At 40.0% G+C, this 18,039-nt stretch overlaps 1 protein-coding gene across 1 annotated transcript in view; it reads right to left on the bottom strand.

Moving 5' to 3' along the window:
- The window catches only part of DOK7 (docking protein 7), a 100,713-nt gene that overhangs the window by 9,578 nt on the left and 73,096 nt on the right, over positions 1-18,039 (bottom strand). Inside the window, exons 8-10 of the mRNA XM_030564352.1 lie at positions 12,830-12,872; positions 3,281-3,346; positions 1,925-1,996 (exon numbers count right to left, since the gene is read on the bottom strand). Of these exons, the coding sequence (XP_030420212.1) occupies positions 1,925-1,996; positions 3,281-3,346; positions 12,830-12,872 (181 nt within the window). The remainder of the gene's footprint in view (positions 1-1,924; positions 1,997-3,280; positions 3,347-12,829; positions 12,873-18,039) is intronic.

Raw genomic sequence — 18,039 nt, 5'->3', positions numbered from 1 at the left:
GGGGTTCTACAGAGAGTGATACCACCAATGTAGGGTCTGGGACATCAATTGGTGGAGCTGTGTGTGCGAGAAGCAGCAGAAAAGCACAGAGAAAGACGATAGAAGCCCCAGACGCAGCCAGAGAAACATTGGTAGTGTAACCCTGAGAAAAAATGCTAAAGGGAAAGCTTGAGGGTAAACAACTGGCTGAAAGAGGCTTATAACTGTGAGCATAGAAACTGTCTCCTGTTATTGGATTTCTACTGTGTTCAGTAAACTTGACTTAGTACATTATTCGTAAATAAACAGGAGTGCATCAAAGAAATACCTGATTCCATCACCATTTTCTCCTCCTAATAAAACCAAACTTGATCCTGAAAACTGGCTAAACACTTGGGTCAAAAAGTGATAATAGTTATTGAGAGAGGGGGAGGGCTAACTCAGTGGTTTGAGCCTTGGCCTGCTAAACCCAGGGTTGTGAGCTCAATCGTTGAGGGGGGCCACTTAAGGATCTGGGGCAAAAATCAGTACTTGGTCCTGCTAGTGAAGGCCAGGGGCTGGACTCAATGACCTTTCAAAGTCCCTTCCAGTTCTTGGAGATAGGTTATAATTATTATTAAGAGACAAAAACAGCAGAGAGATTCTAGAAAGTGGGGTGGATGGTCAGAGCAACATGAAAGGAAGATTATTTTGGTAGCAGCTTTCTGGATTAACTGGAGGTGGAAGATGAGGGGGCTAAGGAATAGGAGTTTCAAATTAGCCAAGGTAGGAGCTATATGTTGTCCATGAACAGACCATAAGGAACATTTGAATTCTGGAGATATTGTGGGAGAAGAATTGGCAAGAATTGGCAAAATTTGGCAATTGCCTTAATGTGAGAAAGAGAAAGAGAAAGTTAAGAGATTCTGCAACCGAGACTGCAAGCTATGGGGACAGGAAGGATGGTATAGTCAACAATCACATAGAAAGGAGGAAGATGGGATGGTTTTCGGGGCACGGAGGGGGGGAATGATATGCTTTATTGAGACTTCTTGGCATAAACTTTTCTCTTGCTGTTGGCATGTTTCTGATTCCTTTACAGTCACTGTGGTGTAATGAAAATTATGATCTATCACATTAAATTCTCAGACATTTTCCTGGTGCTGCTTGCAGGCAGGAGGCTCTGTAGTGGAGCATATGATTAGAGTCAGTATTCCAACAGATAGCCTAGAGCAGGGATCGGCAACCTTTGGCATGCGGCCCGGCAGGGTAAGCCTCTTGGCGGGCCAGGCCAGTTTGTTTACCTGCCACATTCACAGGTTCAGCCAATCGTGGCTCCCACTGGCTGCAGTTCACTGCTTCAGGCCAATGGGGTGGCAGGAAGTGGCGCCAAGCACATCCCTCGGCCCACGCCGCTTCCCGCAGCCCCCATTGGTCTGGGACGGCGAACTGTGGCCAGTGGTAGCTGTGATCGGCCGAACTTGTGGACGTAGCAGGTAAACAAACCTGCCTGTCCCACCAGGGGGCTTACCCTGGCGGGTCGCGTGCCAAAGGTTGCCAATCCCTGGCCTAGAGTAAGGAAGGATGAACTGCGCTTCTCTGTTTTAGGGAGCAGCCTGCTTTGTTGCTCTGTGTTTTGGGGTTCTTGTATGTTATCATTCTGAATTATATGAAAGTATAAGTTGCAACATTCCAGCAAGAGTATTTTATGTTTTTATCTAACTTCTCTGTTTGTATGCCATGAAATATAACAGACACCACCCTCAGTGTGTGTCTACACTACAAATGTAACGCTGCTCTAGTGTAGACACTAAAGTGATGGAAAAGGTTTTTCTGTCACTATAGTAAAACCACCCTCCTCAAAGGTGATAGATAGGTAGACAGAAGAATTCTTCTTTAAAGTGTAGATATAGGTAAGTGAATTTACTACCTTTTGGTGTAATTGGTTGAAGTTCTGTTTACTCACCAGGTTCTTCAGGGCCAGTAGAAGTTCCAAGCTCTGCAGGTGGTGCCATGAACCCAAAACCACCTTTAGGACCTAGAACATTGAAAAATTTCCAACATATTTGGTCCCACTGTAGCTAGTAAATTGGATAGTGATAAAAGTACACAATTGCTTTCTTTCAGTTTCTAGGCACAATCTAAATAACGATGCTAAAAAACAACTGAAGAGCTAAATACAGGACAATTAGAAGACATGCATATTTTCTGATGAGAACAACTGTAAGGAAATAAGCATTAACAGTTTTAAAAGTTCTCAAGTGACAGCTGTTGACGTAAATGTGAGTTTTGCCATAAACTGTAGTAGGAGCAATATCAAGCCTTGCGTGTATGATTCAGTGAGGGGTGGGAGGTTGATCTTGGGAGCTCCTGGAAGGCCCTCATTAAAGTTCCACCACCAGAATGGCAGGATGATTTCCCTCCCTGGGATGGAGCTCGCCTCTTCCCTGGAAATTGCTTAAGCCATCCCACCCAGAGATGATTCTGCTTGCGAACAGGAAATTTGTCATCTTTGGAATGGACCACATTGCACCACATCACAAGTGTTTTCAAAACATACCCCAAGGAGAATACCCTCAGCTCCCTCTACAGAATCTTCACACACTATCCCAATCAAAACTGTGCAGCAGGAAGGCTCTACTATACTATCAATATGCAGGGCTGGCTCTAGCAATTTCGCCACCCCAAGCACGGCGGCACGCTGCGGGGGGCGCTCTGCCACGGGACAAGCGGACCCTCTGCAGGCACGCCTGCGGGAGCTCCACTGGAGCCATCTGCAGCCCTCCCGGCAAGCGGCAGAGCGCCCCCCCGTGGCATGCTGCCCCAAGCACACGCTTGGCGCGCTGCAGCCTGGAGCCGGCCCTGTCAATATACTTGCAATAGGTTTTCATCTACAAATATTCCAGCTTAATGTGCTTGTTTGCCCTTGTTTTGTCTCCTCCCTCCTTCATTTTTACAGTGACGTATATTTTAAATGGCCCTCACCGCCAGTATATAGGATCTATCACAGGCTAAGGTGGAAAATGTTTGTGGGAGCCCCTTGTTAAAATATTGGCAGCATTTCACTGACATGAACAGGATTAGTGCCTGCGCTTTGGCACACATCCCACGTGTCACTGCCTTTTTGAAACTTATCCCACATATCAATGCTGTTTCTAACAAAATATTAATTCATCTGCAAATTGAATGGAGAAATAAGCCATAATATGGATCACATCAGAAAATATCACTGTTAAATATCACTTTTAAAAATCTTTTGTTTTAAGGGAAAAGTTACACATTTTTATGCACACACACACAGAACTTAACTCATTATACTTACCAGCTTGCAGAGTGTGCCCTTTATGTACTTTCAGAGATCCAGAAGCTGCCATGACAGAAGAAGCACCTGTTTTTAAGAGAAATCTGCACATTAATGCTAAATATCTTCGTTAGTATTAGCTGTCTGCTGTGCCCACGCATTCACAGTCAATGTTTCCAAATAAATTACTCTGGAAAAAAAAATCATTGGTAAGAAACACAAGATTGCTTTTGTCATTGGAGGTCTTTGTTCTAATAGCTCCCTTTTTCAGTTCATTGAAATCATCATCTTGTAATTGTTGTTATTTAAATTAATTCTTCTGTGTCGTTTCTTTGGAACAAAGAACCCCTCCAAAAAGTTTCCACAGGCCAGAATCTGCCATCCTTACTCACGCAATCAATGGGCCTAACCATAGAGTAAGGTACTACTCAGAGTGGGTCAGAGGGACAAATCACACCCAAAGTTGTGAACTGCTGCTGCTACAACCCTAACAGTGTCTTTGGAATAGTTTAGCCACAAAACTTGGTGCTGTAATTAATGTCTCATCAGACCTGATCCAAAACAATCCAACTGTAGGTGTGATGCAATGAATAAGCAACAAATAGAGGAGGGAAGGGACAGGTTTTGACTTCTGTGGATTTGGATCCAGCCCTCGCTTGCTCCGATGAAATATTGTTCAGAGTCTTACTGTCTTATTTAATCATAGAAGTCTGAGATAACAAGAAAAGTAGATTATCCAGACCGTCTCTCCATCAATCCAGAATTGCTAAGTATGGGGCTGATGTAGAAATATAAATCAGATTTATACCACTTTCCAAGTTATATAACCTGTTAAGACTGTTATTATGACATCTATTTAGGCAATGTGGAACAGAGCTCGTTTTCTTTACACTTTTCATTGTGGGCACCATTACTCATGATGAGTTGCACTAACTCAAATAATCCCAGTGGGACTAGTTGTGTGTGTAAGCGCTGCTCAGTTTAAGTAAGAGCGGAGGACTATGCCCTTTATTTTAAAACCACACTACTGGTGACAGAACAGCTGCACTGTGTGCAGTTTGGCAGAAGGAGACGGCATTTGGTACCTGGTGTAGAATTATCATCACCTCCTAAAATTATGAAGATTCCTTGAAGAGGTGAGCCACTGAGTTTCTGAGACACAGTTTAAAAATAGCCAAACATTTCTTACCCTCACCGTGAAGAAATTATGTAAAATAAGCAGGGGTCTCGATATTCGACTGTCAAACAAAGCTGAATAACCACGGAATCATGCTACATTGAAGCAACACAAAGATGATGCAAGTCAAATATGAAGACAGATCAAAGGGTAGTGAACAAATACTTCACAAGTCCTGTAATGCTGAGATTTTTGTCGAGCTGTGTACCTATGCACACAAAATGTATGTACTCTACAACCAGACGACATAACACACATTTTAAAAAGTATCTAATACTGAGGAACTGGATTTAAAAAAAAAAACAAAAAAAAAAAACCAAAAAACCCCTCAAATGGGGCCAGATTATAGAGTTCTTATACATCCTGGTGAGCACTTACTCACTCAGTCACATGGGTTTCAATGGAAATACTCACATGAGTAAATATTCCTTAGAGTGAAAAAGGGTTTCACAACCTGGCCTCCTGGGAATGATCAGCTATGTTTTCATGGCGATTGGTTTTCTTTCCTCCCCTAGCTTCCCAGAGGCTACAATGTGCTTCTCTGTGCGCCTTTAAGACATTGTAATAAACTTTATGCAAATAATAGTTTCAACTTTTTAGGAGAGACAGACACAGATGTTTCTTAACTGCAGTGTAATTAGTTTCATTTTCCTCTTCATCACAAAACTGAACTGAGTGAGTTTAATCAGGAACTCAGTGCAATTCAACAGGAATCATCCAGCAGGGCAGGTGGACTTCTGAGCAACATTCTATGAGTTGTGGAAGAAGATACTTTGTCCTGAGGTTTGTACAAAAGAACCAAAACAGAAAATAAACAATTAAAATGAAATGTTTGAATTCATTTATGGTCAGGCTGATGTTACCCGCTGGGTTTAATCTGGTGACTCATGTACGTATGTTGTGGAGTTTCATATGGACTCTTTTCATAAGGCTTTGAACTCCATATTACATTGACTTGTGCTAATGGAGAACATTAAAATAAATACATTGTCTATTGAGACAGGATGTGATGTCTTCCTGCTTCTTTAGAACCACACATATGGTATGTCCTGTTCTTGGTTATGGACACAAGGATACATAATGCAGCAAATCAGAGGAGCTGGTTGACAGGGTAAATTTTCAAGAATTTGGAGCAGCCACTTCCATGACAGGCATCCCCTTTCCACCACCAAGCTCTTCTGTTAAACAACTTCATATGAGGTGTTTGTTTTGTTTTTTTACAGTTCTTGGTGCTGTCCATTTTCAGTGTGGCTGACTCTGCCATGCCTTGTGTTCAAATGCATTAGCTCATTTAGAAAACTGTTTACATTTTACTTTTCATGCTAAGAGGGAAAAAAATGTTTCATATGGAAAAAGAATTGGTACCCTTCCAAGGCATTTTTCTTGTGAAAATCAAGTCCACATACATTCTATCCATAGAATTGCACTCATATAGCTCCTGCAGCTATGACAAAAAGAATCAAGATTTGAAATGGCTGGCTGGCCTGCTTTATAGCTTCATGTCAGTAGTCAGTCCTTTATGCCGACTTTTTAATAGGCAGAACTTTTTGCTGTGTATGCACTTAAGTAGATAATGCATAAAAATCTCATAAAAACAAATGAGAGATTATGGAGGTTTAAATACAAATATTATAAACTGAGCCTTACAAGTTAAATTTTCAAACTTTGCCACCTATGTGATGGCCACTGAATAGGAATGTGCACATGCTTAACAAGCACTTATGTGCACAGGCTCCTTGTTTGCATTCACAATGTAGGCAACAAGGTCTGAATGTCTAGACTGCCTGATTGTCTGGAAAAGTCATAACCTACAGAAAAAGAAAATAGTTTAAGTTCCAAGATAAAGCTGTGTTTCTTGCTGCATTAAAACTAGATGAGGCACCTAAATCTGCTCAGCACATCACTGAATTAGATGAAAACTCTTTCATCTCTTTCTTTGAAGAGATATGTACATAATATAGCATCCAAAGCACTGTGCCACTGTGACTGTTTGAGGAAGGGGGAAACTTTGGGTGTGTATCTATGGTACACAAATCCACGGACATCTGCGAACATTTATACTGTTTCTAAAGCAATCTTGCCATATTCTGAAATATTCCTCATCTTTATAATGGGGAATTTCTCCAGATAGGATAGAAACTTTCAAAACCGTACACATTTTTAAGGGCACTCCATAGTCATGATATTGTCTAAACCAGTGGTTCTCAAACTGGGGCCGCCGCTTGTTCAGGGAAAGCCCCTGGCAGGCTAGGCCAGTTTGTTTACCTATAGAGTCCGCAGGTTCGGCAGATCATGGCTCCCATTGGCTGCAGTTCATGGTCCCAGGCCAATGGGGGCTGCAGGAAGCGGCACCGGCCAAGGGACATGCTGGCCGCCCTTCCTGCAGCACCCATTGACCTGGAGCGGCGAACCACAGCCAGTGGGAGCCGCGATCGACCGAACCTGCAGATGCGGCAGGTAAACAAACCAGCCTGGCCTGCCAGGGGCTTTCCCTGAACAAGCGGCAACCCCAGTTAGAGGACCACTGGTCTAAACAGTTTATGGTGCTTGGTAGTGCCAGGAAAAGGCAGGCAGGTGTCTCTATCATATATAAAGAATATAAAATTCCTCATGCTGATTAACCCTCTCGGATCCAGTCCTTCAGTCCTTGGAAGGCGTTAAGGCTGGCATTTTCAGTGTTTCCTATCTCAAGTGCCTCTCTTTAGGTGCACTATTTGACATATGTATTTTCAAAAGTGCATTAGATACATCTGCTGTAAAAATGTTGATGCACCCCAAGTCCAGGATCTGTGTAGGCTGAGGATGTAGGTCATGAGAATGGATTTCCTTAAAGGAAAAACCCTGGCACCCACACCATGCTGGTACACCACAGTCTGCATCTGTGTGCACCATAGAGTTGAGATCTGCTGGCTTCCTACATCTCAGCACTAGGGGAGCTGGGACAGGCGGGGAATAGAGGCAGGAGACTACTAGAGCACCTTATCTGTGTAGTCACAGCTCCATCACCCTTTGAATCCTGTGGAGCAGGGATTAGGAACAATGGGCTCTACTTCCACTCTGAAGATGACATAGCAGCCACTGAGTGACTCTGCAAGTGCCCATGTGTTATAGGAAGGACTCCTTCCCTTCTTGCCCCAACACAGATCCCATTATTCAGAGGTGCACTCAGGCCAAGATTTAGCGCTTAAATAAAATATATAAACTGATTAAAATTCTGTATCGGTTTAGCTACACTTTTTCTGAGCTCGTTTGTTTTTTCTAAAGGAATTTTAACTGTCTTCGCATAAGATTCAGTACAGTCAAGCAAGAGCAAGTCATATGACAGAAGACTATTTACTATTAATCAATTTCTCATCATAAAACTCTGCTATATTGAATCTCTATCACTGCCAAGGATGACATATTAACTGTGGACAATGTTCAAAATATAATCCTTTTTTGGTCTGTAAGCATGTGGCCTCACCCCTGCAGCGCCTCCTGGTGGTGTCTGTCAGGAAATAGCTCATCCAGCTTCCGGAGCTCCCTCTACAGGCCAGTGATCTGCCTTTCCGCTGGCTCCATGTCCCTCATGGAACCCCGGTGTCCCTTTCTCTGGGGTGCTGCCCCTCTGGCAGTAATCCCTCAATCTCAGGGTCTCCCCACCCAGGGGAACCCCCACGCCCTATCCCCACCTTCCCTTAGTGTAAGGCTACTGCCAGTCACCAACTAGCCCCCGCTCCCTGGAGCAGATTGCAGTGTATGCCACTCATCACTGGCAAGTGGGGGGTTGGACCTGCTGCCTTTTTCTGCAACCCAGAACCTCTGTGGGGCCTTACACAAGGCCTTGCAGCCTGGGGAGTTGCCAGCCTGGAGCTCCCCAGCCCTTCTGGACTTTCCCCAGCCCTGCCTTCCTGTAGGTACCCTGAGCTTCCCCGCAGCCAGGCCCTTCTCTCTCTGAAAGCAGAGAGAAGAGTCTGTGCGTCCGGTCCACTGCCCTCTTATAAGGGCCAGCTGCGGCCTAATTGGGGCGTGCCCCAGCTGTGGCTATTTCCCCATCAGCCCAGGTTTCAGAGCTGCAGCCCTCTCCAGGGCTGCTTTCAAGCCCTTCAGGGCTACATGATTCAATAAAATATTACAATCTATTGTATCTTCCCCCCACCTCAAGGATTGGGGATAAATTTCCTGCCATGCTTTCGTGAATTATAAATTACCTTCAGCCTTGTCAGTGGCCACCAAGTCGGCATGTGGCAGATTCTTTCTTGCAGTGATCTAAGTCAGGAAAAAACCCTCTGAAATTAATGAAGGTACATCAGTAACTAGCTTCTGGAGAGGGGAACCAGGCTGAACAGTTCTGCAGTAAAAGAGATGATCTCCTAAAAAGCCTCTTCTTTCCTCTTTCTCATAAGAGCTAAATTACCAGCTAGTTTGGTTTAATTTCAGCACTCATTCCCTCTCTGTTACATACATCATTTTAAGCTGCTTGGGTTTCTCTCTTCCATTCTTTATCTACATAAGAACAATTTAACCAAGATACCATGTTCACAATTAGCATCCTGACATTTCAGTGCATTCCATTCCATGGCACTGTTTTGCCTTTATTCTCTTATTCATCCTCCAGAACATTTCCAAGTTAAGCTTTATGCAGCTTTTGTATAACAAGCCAAGGAGTTGTCATGTGGAGAAAGCTGTGTAGTGATGCAGATTACACTGATCATTGGAAAGATGAAAAAAGGGAACTGCACACAGAAGAAATGGAAAAGTTTTAATGATGATGAAGCCTAATTATATTCAGATTCACTGCTTTAGGGGGGATTATCTGCTACAGTTCTAATTAAGTTCCTGATTTTGCACAGTCAATTAAAAAATGAAGGCAAAACTCTGTTTGACTCATATGAATGTAAAAAGTGGTGGCAGCAATTGTGAGGCCATCACAACTTTGCCTCAATACACAGAGCCTATGCAAGGCTAGAGTCATGGCTTGTGCTAGTTGTTGCAAAAGATGGGGAGGAGGAGGGATATTGGCCTGTCCTTTTCAGCACTTGCCAGCAGAGCTTGCCCTAATCAGAAGGGACCTTATGCTGCTGTCAGATGATGAATTATATTGATCTATTTTCAATTAATATTCTTGCCATGCATCTTTGCTTGTGTCAATGACTTTCAAATCTTCTCACCCTTTAAAGGAAAGATCTATTTTCTCACCAGGTAAATATTTAATTGTAAATTTTGAGAGAGCTTTGCATCTGTTTCCATTTTCCTTGTGTTCAGATGGATAACAGGGAGAAAATAGTAAATTTTCAAAGAAATTTCTCTTAGTTGCACATTTATAATAATGTTGGGTGACATTCTTTCTCTGCTGCAAAAATTATTTTAATTCCAACTAGGTTTTTCTTTAGGTATACTTTTTAAAAATTATGGCAGAATTCTTCATCTCATGAACATCTTAAACTTCTGAACTACATCAGTGGATTTATATAACGTACTATTAGATTTGCTTTGCTTAGATGAGCAAACATTTCCTGTAGATACAGCCATTATACTCTCATTATGATTACATTTTCTTTGCTAAAAGATAACATGTTGAAATATACTCAGAGGCAAAACCACAGCATACTCTTCCTTTTGCCAGCTTCATTGCATGCATTTATATTATTATGGTCCCATTAATAATTCCACTATTGTTTTAGTTCTGTTGAAGTTGTCATTTGACTTTTATATTACTTGGGGCTAGATTGTTACACCATTACTCACATTAAGTAGTACTCTTAGGGCTTGTCTCCACTTACCAGGGGATCGATGCATGGTGATCAATCCACCAGGGGTCGATTTAGCGGGTCTAGTGAAGACCCGCTAAATCGACTGCTGATTGCTCTCTCATCAACTCCGGTACTCCACCGGAAAGAGAAGTGTAAGGTAAGTCAATGGGTTAGTTTTCCGTCACCCTAGCACGATGTAGAAATCACAGTAAGTTGACCTAAGGTACATCGACTCCAGCTACGTTATTCACATAGCTGGAGTTGCATAACTTAGGTTGACTTAGCCCCATAGTGTAGACCTGCCCTTAGTATATCCATTCATTTCAGTGTGACTACTCAAGGAGTAAGGTACTACTAACAAGAGTAACAATCCAGCCCTTGGTATTATATCCTCCTGCCATGCACTGGAATTATTCCATAACTTCTGAGTATCATCAATGTAAGAAAATGCCTATTTACTTAAATAAAATGTTCTAGTGCATACTATATAAAAAAGCCAAAAAGTATGATGTATTTTTTCAAGAAGGGTGGTCTTCCTTTTTGCTGGCCCAGCATGCCCCCAGGAAATCTGCACATTAACTGTAAGCACAAATCTGTGTGTGTGCGTACCTCTACCTACTTGACAGCAGGCACAAATCAGGCAATTAGAGATACAAATACTCGCCAGATGAAAATATACCACAGATTAAAAGTGCAAGTTCCCACAATCAAGTGATCCTTTTTGAAGATGCAATTTACACCTATATCTTGTGCTCCTGCAAAATACTGAAGTACTGGTACTTAGACAACTACTTCCTCTGCACACAAAATCAGGGAGTAAGTAGTCTTTGTGCTATTATTTGAACCTATAGTTCATTTGCACATTGAAATAATGGCAACCCAAATACTGCAGCTAAAAATTGCAACTACAAATGAGAGACCTTGCTGAATTTTAGTCTTTAATTAGTTTAAATTTCGTTTTTTATATTTTATAAACATTTCCATCATAAAGCAGACCTCTAATTTGTTTAGAGTAACATTACTAAATATTAGAAGACTGGGTAGTAGAAGGAAAGAGGACAAAATTAGAAGCAGTAATCCAAATTCTGTTTTCTGTTACACCTGTATAAACCTGAAGTAACTCCACTGACTTTACTGCAGTAACAGAGGAGAAGACTTGCCATATGAGTCTAAATGAATTTCCTACATCTTACATAATGCAAATCGTTCCAATAACAAGTGATCTTCATTAGAAAGACTTTCTGGTGCTAAGAAAACTGTTTGATTCGTTTATTCTGGAATCAATCTACTCATGATATCATAAAATCCAGCTGCTAAAGCTTTAGAAGTAGGATAGATGGTGTAAAATCAGAAACAAATATGTAAACACAATTTTGTTTTTGTTTTGTTTTTTTATGTATATCAGAAGCTGGAAACCTGCGACAAAATCAGTGGGTCCATTGGACTACCAGGAAGTAAAGGGAGCAGTTAAGGAAGATAAGGATGTTGGAGAGTTGCTAAACAACTTCTTTGCAACTGTCTTCACCAAAGCCAACATAGGAGTGCTATATACCCCAGACTGACCGTACTCTTTTCAGATAATAAAGATGAAATCTTATCAGAGATCGAGATGATTCATAGATTCCAAGCCCAAAAGGGAATATTATGATCATCTACTCTGACCTCCTGTATAACACAAGCCATAGAATGTCCCCAAAAATAATCCCTAAAATATATATTTTAGAAAAACATCCAATCTTAATTTGAAAATACTTAGTGATGGAGAATCCACCATCACCCTTGGTAAATTGTTCCAATGGTTAGTTATCTCACCTTTAAAAATTTACGCCTTATTTCCAGTCTGAATTTGTATAGCTTCATCTTCCAGTCATTAGATCGTGTCATACCTTTCTCTGAAAGAGAAGGTGCTGGAACAATATGGTAAATTAGACAGAGACCTTAGGGAGGGTAAGATATTTTACTGACAGACATAGTTTCCATGCAAAAGTACATAACACGTTGTCGTTACCTAAATAACCTGAGGTCATAGTTAATCTTGTGAGCCAGATTTGTAGCTTCTTTTCCAGCTTTTGTGAATCAGCGTAGTTCCACAACGGAGCTGTACTGATTTACACTAGCTGAGGATCTGGCCCTATACTTTTGAATGTTATTTAGAGGACTTGGATGTGTACATTATGAATGGTTCTACATGCGCAGCAAAAGAGAGCTTGTTATGGAGGTGAAGAGTCTTCGGGTGCCTGGGGATATGAATGAGTTTGGGTGGAAGGCATGTGAATTGAGTTTACTCTGGATGCTACTGGAGCCTTAACCATGACCTTATTGATTGTATTGGTAGGAAATGCACTTGAGCAACCTTACCTCTAAATTAAATACTTTTTTCAAGTTTGTGAACCTATGCCTTGTGTTGAACAGCAGTTAAACACACTATAGGGTTTTAATATATTTTACAAAAACGTAAATCATACAGAATAACCAACTGCAGGGGGAATCCTTTCCCACAAAGAAACTCAGTCCCAAATGTACAGTCTTTACATGGTCCACAATCCTACAGACTGCAGCATTTGGCCTTCAGTTTGCCTCTGTCCTCCCCACCACCACCTTTTTGGCAAATTGGGATTACAAATAGTATTTAGCAAACCAATAAACTAAATGGGCTCCTACCTGGGAGAGCTGGTAAGACTGCAGACTGTAAAACTGCTGTTCCCTAAACAAAACAGAATGGGTTAGCATGAAATCTCTCTTTACATGTAAAAAAGGTTACACAAAAGTACAATCAACATTGTGAAGAAAGCTTTAGTTATACAAAAAGCCTTTTTAAAATCAGGAACAGCAACAAAGGTACCCTGAAAAAAATGTATAAAAAATACCTATATGAAATGTCTACAATATACTTTTAAGGGTCACTAATATTACTTTGACTGCCATGAAACATGCATAAACAGCTATTCTGACACTCAGCACTGATTATGAATTAAGTGGAAAAAAGCATCTTAACTCTGTAATTCAAGATTAGATAAAATCAAAATTAGAACAACAGGTTTAATGTATGTGTGCTTCAGTCTCTCCATATGCAATATAATAGATCACATTCACCTCGCCACATGCAGCTTTAGACTACCCAAAAAATCTGAAATTATTTTTCTCAATCAGTAGAAAACAAAATAAAACTGTCCACATTAATTATTAGCTACATTAAAATTCAAGTCACATGGATTTCCTGCAGGAAACATGCACAAAGAAAACATGTTATTTTAAAATCTAAAAAACATGATGCGATATGCCACTGGGTGACAGTGTAGTGTGGCACCAAACACTGAGGACTGGGGGAAACTGTGGGATGATTCATTATTTGTGAGAAAAATCTAAGCACTGTGGCAGATATACAGCTCAAGTTTTTACTAGTAATTAATCTGTTAGGTGATCTTCAAAAGGCTGTTATAATTTTTATTCTAGCATCCCTATATCTTTTCCAATGCCTATATAATGTCAGACTTTGCTTATGCTTTTTTGGTTGATAACACATTAATTCAGGGAAAAACTCATGCAATAAAAATCTTTCAGTTTATTTACTTCCTTCAAGTTCTTATTCTCAGGTGCCTACCTCTGTTCAGAAGTTATATACATAAAACCAGTACAAAATAAATACAGCATTAGGGGCCTGATCCAACTCCCATTAAAGTAAATGGAAAGACTCCCATTTACTTGGATGGGAGTTGGATTGGGCCCTAAAGATAAGAAGAAAAAATATTGGTTCAGTAATGAAGAGAAGGTTACTTACCTTGTGCGGTAATTGAGGTTCTTTGAGATGGTTGTCCCTGTGGGTGCTCCACTTTAGGGCATCAAGACACCTATAGCGGAACACCCACGAGGACACTCTCCAAGAAGAACCATTCATTAGAAAGAACTCTACTCAATGTTAAACAACAAGAGAGAAGTATTTAGATTTGCAATGCAAATCCATTTCTAACTGTGGGAAGAGCCCACAGGAGACAGTTTCAAGCCTTAACTGCCTCCACTACAGTCATGAAATCTAAAGCTTCAATATTTACTTGTGTAATCATGCTTGCTATATTTTTTAACATTTGGGAGATTGATTATGAGCAATCGTTTACACTGGAAGGAAAGAAAACACTCTGTAAAAAGAAGCAGAGCCAAGATTTCATTTCTGAAAGATAAATCCAGCAGCATTTCAGAAAAAGAAAAGAGCATTTGCTCAAATTAAATGCAAGTGTTGCTGTTCATTTCTATAGTTACTGGATACCAATCTACAAGTTGATGCATTTTAGTGGTGAGCAAAATGTTTTTTATATATGTAAAGTCTGAAAAGTGTTTTAAGTTCCTTTGAGAGGAAAAAGAACAGGAGTAACTAACAGAGACTAACCATTTATTTATTTATTTGAGCACAAGCTTTTGTAAGCTACAGCCCACTTCTTCAGATGCACAGAATGGAACATATAGTTAGGAGATATATATAAATACAGAAAATGAAAACGTGGAAGTAGGCTAATTAATTAAGATGAGCTATTATCAGCAGGAGAAAAGAAAAACTTTTGTAGTGATCATCAAGATGGCCCATTCCAGACAGTTGACAAGAGGTGTGAGAATACTTAACATGGGGAAATAGATTCAATCTGTGGTTGCTATTATAAGGGGAGTGGATATATTTCAGTTGCCTAACTTTTTCATTATAATAGATTCTTGCAACCATTTTTGAGAAGCTATAATATCTCCATTTTAATTCTGCGGGGTGACTCCCTAATAGGATGACCAGATGTCCCAATTTTATAGGGACAGTCCTGATGTTTGGGTCTTTTTCTTATACAGGCTCCTATTACACCCACACATACACACTGTCCCGATTTTTCACACTCGCTGTCTGGTCACCCTACTCCCTGAGGCTAGAGAAGTGCTTTTTTTTGTCCCATGACAATTCAGGTTTACTAGGTTATAATATGTTCACAATCACCACAGTTCTCACTTGCGTTCCTCAGAAAAATTTTGAAAGACTGGACATGAATATTCTAAAGCCAGGCCCATGTTACCACAAAAACAGCAGCTGCCAGTTAATTTAGTTAATCCAGTACCTCAAGTGATAGATTACAGTGCTGTAGATTTAGGGTTCACACCCTGCTAATGATAAGGGGCTGTATATATAAGAATTTGTTTTTACCTTTTTCCTTTAAAAAAAAACAAACCTCTGCATAATTACGTACACAAAACCTGTGTTCAAAGAACATTTTATTTAGCTTGCAAAGTCAAGCACTCACCAGCGAGAAAAAGCTAGATTTCAGGTTGCCAGAGCAACTTTAATTTTCCCCCATTGTGCATATGAACGATGATGATATCAAGAAGGCTGAGGTTTTTAATGCCTATTTCTCTTCAGCCTTCACTAAAAAGTATAATAATGATCAGATACTTTACACAGTCAATATTAACAATAAGGAGAATGGAACATAAGGCAGAAAAGGGAAAGAACAAGATAAAGACTACTTAGATAAGTTAGATGTATTCAAGTTGGCAGGGCCTGATGAAATTCACCCTAGGGTATTTAAGATACTAGCTGAAGCAATATCCGAACTATTAGTGATTATGTTTGATAACTCATGGAGGATGGGGGAGGTCCCAAAGGACTGGAGAAGGGCAAATACAGAACATATCTTTAAAAAGGGGGAACAAAGAGGACCTAGGGAATTATAGATCAGTTAACCTAACTTAAATACTGGAAAGACACTGGAATAAATTATTAAACAATTAATTGGTAAGCGCCTAGAGGATAATGGGGTAATATGTAATAGCCATCATGGATTTGTCAAGAACTAAGTCATGCCAAACCAACCTGATTTCCTTCTTTGACAGGGATACTGGGCTAGTGGATATGGTGAAAGTTGAAGACATTATATGTCTTGATTTTAATGAGGCTTTTGTCACAGTCCTACAACATTCCCATAAGCAAACTGTGGAAATGTGGTCTAGGATAAATTACTATAAGGTGGGTTCATAACTGACTGAAAGACTGTACTCAAATAGTAGTTATCAATGGTTCTCTGCCACAAGACCATACTCAAAAGAGTAGTTATCAATGGTTCTCTGGGACGGTGTATCAAGTGGGGTCCTGCAAGACTATGTCCTGGGCCCAGTAGTATTCAATATTTTTATTATCAAGAGATTATGATTATAAAATTTGTGGATAATGCCAAAATGGGGATGGTTGCAAGGACTTTTGAGGACAGAATTAGAAGTCAAAACAACCAGGACAAATTGGAGAATTGGTCTGAAATCAACAAGATGTATTCCAATAAAGGCAAGTGTAAAGTACTACGCTTAGAACAGAAAAATAAAGTTTACAAATGCAAGATGGAGAATAACTGGCTAGGCAGTAGTTGTCTGAAAAGGATCTGGGGTTCTTAGTGGATCACAAATTGAATATGAGTCAACAATGTGATGAAGTTGTAAGGCTAATATTCTCGGATGTATTAACAGAAGTATCATTTATAAGATATGAGAGGTAATTGTCCCACTCTACTCAGCACTGATGAGGCCTCAGCTGGAGTACTGTGTCCAGTTTTGGGTGCCACACTTTAAGAAAGATGTAGACAAATTGGAGAGAAGCCAGAGTAAAACAACAAAAATGAGAAAAGCTTTGGAAAAACTGACATATGAGGAAAGGTTAAGAAACTGGGCATGTTTAGCCTTGAGAAAAGAAGATGGGGGGGGGAAAGAGAGAGACCTAATAACAGTCTTAAAATATGTTAAGGGATATTTTAAAGAGGATGGTGATCAATTGTTCACTATGTCCACTGAAGGTAGGATAAAACGTAATCAGCTTATCTGCAGCAAGGGAGATTTAGGTTAGATATTACAAAAAAACTTTCTAACTATAAGGATAGTTAGTACTGAAATAGGCTTCCAAGGAAGACTGTGGAATCCAACATCCTTAGAGGTTTCTAAGAACAGGTTAAGTCAAGGACCCTTCCTGCCCTGCATTAAAATGAGACGACCCCTTCCTCATTCAGCATACAGGATGGATGTGTAAGGGCCAGAATTAAATAGCAACCTGTAGAGCATTCTTTTAACTTTTTTGCCAACGTACAGTCATATAAATACACAGCAAGATATTACAAGTCCTGAGAAAGTGAGAGGTAGGAAGCTGGTATGGTGGTAGTAAACTGAATGTATTCCAATATTCTGAAAAATGTACTATTAATTGAATGGATTTTTCACTTGAAGTTATCACCTGAAAAGTGGCTTTGGCACCTTCTAACTCAACAGCTCTGCTCCCTGTATGTATTTAAAGTCATAACTATCACTTCACTGACAAAAATAAGATTTTACTCCTTTTCAGTCCTGTCAGCACTGCAGAAGCTTAACACCTACAGGAGCATGAGTAGGATTCTTTGCTGGCTCATGTACCATCCACAGAATTGTTAATTAAATTTCATTTGCAGAATTGTTAGGGTTGCTGATATGAGAGCTAGAAAGAATTCAGCTGGACTTTCAGATGAGCTTGCGTTACTAGCAGTTCGGAAAACTATCTTTTTACTTGTAAACTGAGCTAATTTGATATGGAAATAATTAAAATCCTCAGAGATCATCCTTTTTTACCTTTTTAATACAGCACCTAGCACAATGGGTCTGCTAGGTGCTATTACAATACAAATACTAAATAAAATAATATAAATAAATAATAATAATAATAATAATGGGAACACTCAACTACCATGAGGTGTATGCTGCAAATGGGCAGATAGATATGATAGACAGGAAAAAATATACAGATAAAAGTCAAATAAATATGATTTTTAGATACATAATTAAAGTAGAATAGTTAGATTACAAGAGGTAGATATAAAGATAGACAAGGTTAATTAGAA

The sequence above is a fragment of the Gopherus evgoodei genome, chromosome 5, assembly GCF_007399415.2.
Source record: "Gopherus evgoodei ecotype Sinaloan lineage chromosome 5, rGopEvg1_v1.p, whole genome shotgun sequence".
NCBI lineage: Eukaryota > Metazoa > Chordata > Testudines > Testudinidae > Gopherus > Gopherus evgoodei.
Note: the sequence above shows the minus strand (reverse complement) of the source record. Positions and strands in the feature narration are given on the sequence as shown.